Source organism: Poecilia reticulata, linkage group LG23, assembly GCF_000633615.1.
Source record: "Poecilia reticulata strain Guanapo linkage group LG23, Guppy_female_1.0+MT, whole genome shotgun sequence".
Taxonomy (NCBI): domain Eukaryota; kingdom Metazoa; phylum Chordata; class Actinopteri; order Cyprinodontiformes; family Poeciliidae; genus Poecilia; species Poecilia reticulata.
In genome coordinates this window covers 6,617,446-6,626,531 of record NC_024353.1, presented here as the reverse complement: position 1 = coordinate 6,626,531, position 9,086 = coordinate 6,617,446, and the positions used below count along the sequence as shown (strand labels likewise).

Here is a 9,086-nt window from a genome sequence, read left to right as displayed (position 1 = left end):
TCTCGGCCCCTGGGTCAAGCTGTCACTGCTGCCCTGAGCCGCCGGAGGTCCCGGCCCCTGGGTCAAGCTGTCACCGCTGCCCTGTGCCGCCGGAGGTCCCGGCCCCTGGGTCAAGCCGTCACCGCTGCCCTAAGCCGCCGGAGGTCCCGGCCCCTGGGCACCGTCCTCCGCTGCCTCTGGTCCCTGCGCCGAGGCAGCATACCTCTCGGCTGCTGCAGTTCCCTGTGCCCTATGGTGGTGAGCAGCCTCCTGAGTTCCCCGTAACATAAGTTTCTAGTTGGTCTTAAATAATCCAGTAAAATCACAAATGGTTAGAATCTCCTTGTTTCACTATGCAGAAAGGTCACATTAGGTCACAGCTTTAGTTTTAACTCAGAACTTAACCAGTTTAAAGGAGTCGACAGGGTTTTGGTTGAACCTCCTTTGCCACACGTTTCTCATGAGCATTTTTCTGTGAACTGACTTTTTGTACTTCTTGGTGAAGCTTCCCTGGAAGCTACCATAAAATTAGGTCACTGGGTTTGTTGTGACCATAAGTACGTGCAGAAATCATGTGACTGCATCATTTACTAGAGATGTTTTTCAGCCAGAGCAGTTGGTGTCGCTCTCTTTATTTGCATATTTTGCTTTTGATGCTGGTGTGAAACCACATTCAGACAAACAGTCATGTGCAGATCCTCACATTTAGCTCTGCTTAGAAAAATAAATTAATATTCATTTTGCACTTTACAACTTTAAACCCTTTGAGAAAACATTTAGAAAAGCACATAATGTTTTATTATATTTCAGAATGTCACCAATACAAAAGAAGTACATTTGGAGAACAAATATTTATAACCGCTCTTCTGCTTTCAGTACTGAGGAGAAACAACCACTTTGCACCTGCTCAGCTGTCAGCCTGTCTTCCTGCAGTTGGGTCATTAACCCACGTCCTAATCTACGCCATAAACTGTTGTATGAACCAACCTTATTCTTAGAAAGTCTCTTTGCTCTCCTGTCCATAGCAAAAGGCCAACTGTGCTTCTTCTTATTGCATCAAGATACTATTAAGCTAAACATCAGCTAAATCTTTATAAAGGTTAACAAAAATTATCAAAATACCAGAAAACGCATGAAAAAGACATGTTTTATTGCTTTAATGCAGATGAGAAAAGAATATATTGAATATTAAGAAGTTAAAAGAAAACAGTTTTGACATTTGAATTTTCAATAAAAAATATACAGTGAACATGAAAAATGTTTTTGTTTTTGTAATTGGACAAACAAAAACAGCAGAGAAAAATTAAATAGTTTTTCATTTATGTTTCTGGCTATAAGAATTTGGGTTTTTCTGTGTTGATTTGTGTTTTTTTTCTGTGTTTTGGGTTATCTGTGTGTTGATTTTTGTTTTTTTCTGTGTTTTGGGTTATCTGTGTGATTTGTGTTTTTTTCTGTGTTTTGGCTTATCTGTGTGTTGATTTGTGTTTTTTTCTGTGTTTTGGGTTATCTGTGTTGATTTGGGTTTTTCTGTGTGTTTACTTCAGGTTCTGTCCAGTGAGTCTCTGTGATATCACGTCTCTTTCCCCTTGATTGTTTCCTAAGTGTGTCTTGTTCCCAGTAATTACTTCCTGTGTATTTAAGTCCACCTGTTGTCTTTGTCTCTTGTCGGGTCCGTGTCTTGTGTCGCTGTTCGTTTGTAGTGTCGTAGTGTAAGTCATATGTTCCTGTCCATTTGTTTAACCTGTTGCTACCTGTGTGAGCCTTAACCTCCTCTCTCAACTGTGCTGCCAGTGTTTTGGATCCTTTTTTCATCATTAAATATCCTTCATCACTGCAAACTGGGTCCAAAGTGTTTCTGCCTCACCACCGTCACCACGCAAACCATGACCCTGGCTTCCTGTGGGTTAGTGATGGGTAGATGAGGCGTCATGTATCGTTTCAACACAGAGCAAAACTGTGTCGATTCTGTATCAATACTGTGTCACTCAATACTGACACCTGCTGGACATTAAAAGTTCCTACAGGCATCGTAGTGATTTGATGACCAAGTCTATACAATAAGATTTAAGTCTTTGTATTTTATTGAATGTTATATATTGTATTATGTCGTATCTTCAGTTAAATTTTTAATATATTTGATATACAGTCATTAAATAATGTGAACATGTACCATAAAGTGAAAATTTAAGTGAATGTGTTTGAATGGGGATGCATGGACTGTTTCTTTTTCCACAAATTTTTATTTAAAAAAAAGTTTTAACATTTTGAAATTCAGTCTGTTAAGCTTTTTTGACCAAACCTCTCCTGCTGTAGAAAGAAAATTAAGTAAACATTACATTTACAGCGAACCCTTGTTTTCTTAGGGGTGGCATTTCGAAAATAACCCAGTAACCCGTGATAAGCAAATCCATGAAGTAGTTACCATTATTTTTTATAATTATTATACAGCATAATTAAATACTCTACATTGAAACCAAATAACAAAACATGTTTTCAGGTCAGCGGATGTGCGTGTGCATCAATCGGGCCTTAATGTGATCTGCAGTCATGTCATTAAAGCGTCTCCTCCAACCTGCACCAGATTCACAGCTGTATCTACGGCAGAGCGATAATCTCATCAAACAAGCCTCCGGTCGGGTTCTGCTGCCTCTGGCCACAGTTTTTTTCCAGCTGGCATTCAAAGTTTCATTTTCCATCTCCTCAATAACCAATCTGTATACCATAACGTTATTGGCACTCGGGTGGAGAAGAAGCAGGGAGACTGTTTTTACCAATCATACGGTAAACTAAGAGTCAATTTCAGCTGAATTTGGATTCAGATAGATCAAGTATAAACTGACAAGAACCGGATGAAACAACAAAAATGAAAAATTTATTTTCCAATATAAGATCAAAATGGTCCCACTCTGCTGAAACCTTTCATTTGAAGCTGCTCCATAGTTGATGCTGTTCCGTAAAAGATCAATAATTCGTTTGGCAAATGCTTTTGACAGATTGACAGATTCGCTTCCTTATAAACACAGTTTGGCCTTTAATGTCATTTCGAAACAGCTCCTGTATCGGTCACGTGACTTGCTGAAACCAATACGCGCACCGACACGGGTTTTGGTCCGTGGGCTTTACGCATGCCCCGACGCATCGGTGTTGCCCGACACATCACTACTGTGTGTATTTCCTCATGCTCTGTAGATGGGTTTTACTGACTGGCGGCAGATTTGCTTTGTATGCTGAAACGTTTCTCTCACTGTTCAGATTCTCTGCAGACAACAAACTCGCCTTCATCTCTGCTCAGTTCTGTCCTTCAACTGTCTAGTCAAAGTAAAACAGAAAAAATGGGAAAAATTAACGGATGCCTGAAAGTTGTGTTCATAATCTTCAATTCCTTGCTCTCTAGTGTTTCAATGCAGAAATTACAAATATGTGAGAAAACAGCCATTTTAAAAGTGTTTATTTCAGAATCGACCATAAATGTTAATTTTATGCTGTGAGATGTGAAATCAGGTTATTTGAACATGAACCTAAAGTTCATCTGTGTTCACTCAGTGTTGTAACTCCTGCGCTAATGCTATAAACTTTATGTTCACATTGTTCAGTGTTTTTATATGAATAATGTTGAATAAACTTTCCCTTGGCTTTTTTCTTCAGTGTATTGGGATCTGGATGATGTACAATTTAGGACGTGCCACGATCTATGGGAATCAGGTAAAACAGAAAAACAATTCAGTTTAAAAAATGATTGGAAAAGGGAACTTTCTCCACACGAAAGTCGAAACCTGTCTGCGTACAGAGAGAGAAATAGATGTGGGTTATGTTCTATAATAATCCGTTTGCTGTACCGTTTGTGTTTTTGCTCTTTTGGATCAGATGGCAGGGATGGACAACCAGAACCTGATCGGGGCTTGGGTTTTTGCCATTGGTGTTTTTGGGATCTCCTCGCTTGGGAACCACGCAGCACGCACTGAGAATAAATGCTGCCTCTCCGCTGTATGTAAACATCATTCACACAAATAAAAACTAAATTAAATGATTAAAAATGAAGTTGACAGTTTGACAATGTGTGTTGTTTTCTGTGCAGTTTGCCGTTTTCATGGGGATTGGAATGGTCCTCATGCTAATCTTTGGAGTTGCTGCCATTGTTTTAAAAAAACAGGTAATTACTAAAAAAGTGAATGTGGAGAAGGAAAACAGACAGAGTTAATAAAACGTGTTGGCCTGGGATGCTGCGAGGTTCAGTTGGTGGAGCAGGCGTAGTGACTCCTGACTGCTGAGAGTCGTTAACTCAAACCACAGAAACCAGTCTGACGGCTACAGACCTCACAGTTTGGTGCATCCAGTCACTCAACAATGAAATTAGTCTATTCATTTCTGTCAACAACACAAAACATTTGAATATTAGGAACAGCCTCACTAAAGCACTCCACACCAAAGCAATGCAGGCATCTCTGGTAATGACAGTTCTTGCTCTGGATACAGAATAACAGCCCATAACTTAACAACCCACCTTCTCTTCTGCAGTATTGCGGTGAAGCTGTGAGGGGATGTGAGGTGGAGTTTTTGTTCAACATCGCCATTGGGATCAATTTTGGATTTGCCTTCGTTGCTGTAAGTTTTGGTCATATTTTGTTTAACCATCATCTTTTTGTTCTCCTGTCTCTTCTGACCAACTGTCTATCCACCTGTTCTTCCAGATGATGGGCTTGATCATCTCCACTAACATGATTAGTCAGATCAATCGTCACGACCGCGCCGGAGTGCCAGCTATCGCAATGAGTGCTTACTGACCAATCAAGAGCCTCCAAGTCTTGATGGGTTTATGGAATGATGTAAGAATACTGTTCAGGTTTTCATGCCATTTTTTTTTGCCTTTGCATTAGTTGCCACATGAAAATGTTTTGCAAACCCTGACTGTGGTAAAAATGACCCCATTTCCTCATGTTGCAGCCATTCATGTTGTATTTTATTGTGATTGTTTCTGTTTTCAGCTGCAACATTTCACACAAGCTTCATGCTCCCACTGCTGCGCTCTCAGATTTTAATCTCTTTTTCTCTCACGTTTTGGTTTTGGGTTTAGATGAAACTTTAAAACTCACTACAGATTGAGGTTGCAGACATTCACCACATCCTGCCAAAAGAAATTACATAACGTTTTCTAATAAAGCAATGCTCCAACTACTTACTTTGTCTTTTTTTTTTCTTTTAACCTACTTTACTAAATTTGTAGCAAAATCTATAAATTAAATTACTGTGGGTATTTGTGCATAATTTTCTTTGTGTTTATTTTATTATTACCAAAAGGTCTTGCCATATTTTTCTCTGATTTGTTCATTATTATTCCTTTGTGTTCGGTTTCTTTCTTATATTCTTTCCTCTGTGACGTTTGCTTTTTCTCTTGTATCAATTTGAGACTTTTTACATTTTTCATCTGTATTTTGAGTCTTAGTCGAACTTCGTGTTTGTTGATTAGTTTCCTCCTCAGGTTTTCTGTCTCAGCCTTAGATCAGACTCAGCTGGATCCAGTGTCATCCTCCAGCCTAGTGAATCTTATTTTCCATGATTTCTTCCTGGATTTTTCTGTTTTGCTCCTCCAGTTTTGATGCCGTCCTCTTATTATTTTAAACTCATAAGTTTTCCTTTGTTTGTCAACTTCTGCATTTGGTTCCTGTTTCAACAAAATGGCCCCTACTTTTACGACTCCCAACAGCAACAAAATATTCAAACAGTGGCAGCAATCTTTGGCAATAAAGTTTCACATTATTATGTGAATAAAAATGGGGAAACATTACTTTAAACTTTCTGTTTTTTAATATAAAACTGGTCCCCTTTAATGTAACCCTAACATTCTCCCCCTTTGAGAGTCACTAGATTAAATTTACCATATTTTCCTGACTATAAGCCGCTACTTTTTTCCTAAGCTTCGAACCATGTGGCTTACATGTGGATTTTTCTTCAACCACCAGGGGGCTCTGTAGCAGGAAGTGAATCATTGGAAGTTAAAATTGGAAATAAAGGAAGAAAATGGCCATTAAAACCGAATTAGGTTGTAATAGGGAATTAAAATTTGAGAATGTTGATCAATTAAATAGCATAGAGGGGGAAAAAGAAGATTTTTTGTTTTTTAAATAATCCTGGGATCATTATGAGAATTTGAGGCGTAGATATTAGGATCCAGTAGATGGCAATAGTGCAACAACAATGGATGCAAGCTGCCGTTGAAATCTGAAGAAGAAGAAAGCGCTCATTGTCATTTAGCACATGCTAGCAGACAGGAGATTTTTCTCTTCAAACTCATTCGCCCTCATAATCAGTTAAATCTAAACTTGGCAACTTTTTCTTTTTCAACCGTAATAAATATGATATTCAATTGACCTGTTATGACTCAAAAGCTGGGTGTCCGCCCCCCTCTGCTGCTTCGCTGTGGAAAACCTGGAGCGGCAGAGAAATCTGTGGTTTATAGTCCTGAAAATACGGCAGATGGTTAAAAGTTGAAGCTACGCATATTTGTCAGGGCTGGAGTTCACAAAATCTAGAGAAAAAAACAATGAAACTGAAACTCTGGGCCTTCCTGTGATGTTTGAAGTGTTTCATCGGTGCTTTATCATGGAGATATGAGTAAAGCTAAAGGGATATACTGAGTTTAATGTCTTAATGTTAAAAATTCAGTTGCTGATCCAAAGTACCCAGGCTACATTTTAGACCCCAAACAACTGTTGGTTTTTCCAAACAAAATAGGAAAGAAAACAGTAGGAAATGTTGACTCACCTGCACATTCATGTTGACACATTTACTGAAAAACAGTAAGAGGCTGCGGTCATGTGGTGGTAAGATGAGAGCTAGTAAGAGATGGTGCATTTGGCTGGAAATTTATATTCATTAAAATGTATATGTTGTCAAATTAAAAGTATTTCTTCAAATAGATTCATACGTTTCTTTATTTAAAATGTTTTTCATATGTCCGATGCGTAAATGTCATCTTTCATTAACTTTAAACTGGAAATAATCGCAGTTGGAAATCAAAAGTGCTTAATCAATCTAAATAAAGTTTCACTATGCGAATTAACTTTCTGAAATAAATCAACTTTTAAATAATATTAAAATCTATTGACTGCAACTGTAAATAAAAGTGGGCCAAGAACAGAGCCTTGAGGAACCTCACACATAAAAATCACATAATAATTTCATGTTCGTCAAATAAAATGGTGAAACCAAGAAGGATGTTTTTAATCCATCACTGACTTGAAAGTATGAGATGAACTGTTCTCCCTTTTTTAAAGTCTCTGAAGCATTAGATGGTTTATTAACAGCTTCAGTCTGTCTGAGGATTTAAAGCAGCTGAGAAATACTTTAATAATCCGTCCTAGATGAATCACAACATAAGTGGTAATTGTCTTAAAGTAAAACATGAGTATAAGCTCTCCTGACACCAGAGTAAGTCAGAGTTTTACTGTAAAAGCTGCCGGTGGGAACACGCTGGCCACAGTTTGCTCCACCACCCTGTGACCTGTTTTCACCAACCACAAGGTACTTTTTAAGGTGTTATTCAGACAGTATGTCTCACAACATGGTTTTTTCCTACACAGTTTGGTTCTGGGCTTAGAGGCAGAAGTGTTTCAAACTGTTTAAAAGTAACATTATGATGCTACTTTACTTTCAAGACTCATTAAAGAGTTACCTTTTGTGTATCCCACATCCTGTCACACATTTATCAAAAGTTTCCAACAGATAAAAGCTCCACCTTCTCATTCACTGGCTTATTTTCTCCCCTTTGACCTACACCAGTAAACATGCGACTTGTTCAGGATTATTTTAGGCTATTTTCACTGAAACGGCTCCTTTGGTTTTTGTTGTTGAAGTCGTATGGAGTCCTAAGTACAAGCTAAAGTTGTTAAGCTAACAGCGAGAACCAGCCATTGTGAGAAAGTTCTTCTGAGTGTGTAACGCATCAACAGCAGCAAATAAAACCCCGTGGCCGTATTTTTGGTCCTCCAACAACCTGCCTCACCACAGCAGTTGGTACTCCAAGCTTCCCACGGATCCAGTTCAAACCCGGTTTGTTCAGAAACTGTGACACAACTTGACCAATTTGTTGTTACCCTGAAATTCTAAATTTGCTCTCAAATTTTCTGTCTCAACTGTTTCTAAAAGCAGCACAAACATTTAAAAACCCACCCAGCCATTGTTTTTGGAATGAGCTATTGTGTTTTTGGTCTCACGTTAGACAGTCACTGTGCTGTTACCTAGCAACCAAAGTGGGGCTCTAGCACATTTGGTCAGCTGGTTTATCGCTATGTGCTTCAAAGATGCATGGCTGTAAAATTGTGCATCTGTTTGCAGCCATTTTCACATGTATGTGTAAACACTGAACTGGGTTGAGAGTTCATAGTCTACCACACCAATTTCCTACGTTTCTTGTGACCAGTTCCTTAGTTTCCCAGAATCCAAATGGATAATAGCAAGTAAGCAATCTCCTACTAGTTAAGGGGTGAGACTTTGACTTAATCTTTTAACAAGTGGTGGCAGGACAGGCAGCTGTAGAGATGGTGAACTGAATCTCTCGGACTCTTGGTCAGTTTAAGTTTTAACTCGCCTTCAATCTTATAAATGAAGATAAATAAAGATTCCAAATACAAGCAGCAAATGAATTTCTACGCCATTGTTTGCCTCCTACAGTCTTCGTGGTTTAAGCTTTAACTCAAACCTCAAAGTTATCCCTGGCAATTCTACCGTTTTAATGGAGTATTTAGCCGATTCGTTTGCCATCAACAGGTTTTGGTTGTTCCTCCTTTATCATGACTTTCTTAACATCCTTTTTCCGTGAAACTGAGCCTGTCCATTTCTCTTAACTCCGTGGTTTTCTCTACTTCCGTTACAGATACCACAGAACTAGGGCATTGATTTTGTTAGCACCAGAAACCACGTGCAGAAATTATCTGAGTGTGCAGCTGTGGCAAGAGATGTTTTTAATGTCTAGATTTAGTTTCTGATGCTGTTGTGAAAACCATATCCAGACATTTAAACATCCTCCTTAAATAGTTCAGTTGTGCTGTAGAACATATTGTATTGACATTTAGTACTTCTTTTCTGACCAATTCTTGGTCAGAAAAGATATA

At 38.6% G+C, this 9,086-nt stretch overlaps 1 protein-coding gene across 1 annotated transcript in view; it reads left to right on the top strand.

The window, feature by feature from the left end:
• Positions 1 to 264, top strand: part of LOC103459378 (CD63 antigen-like) — a 41,344-nt gene extending 41,080 nt beyond the window's left edge. The window contains exon 8 of the mRNA XM_008400888.1: positions 20 to 264. Within this exon, the coding sequence (XP_008399110.1) occupies positions 20 to 264 (245 nt within the window). The remainder of the gene's footprint in view (positions 1 to 19) is intronic.
• Positions 265 to 9,086: the final 8,822 nt, after the last annotated feature.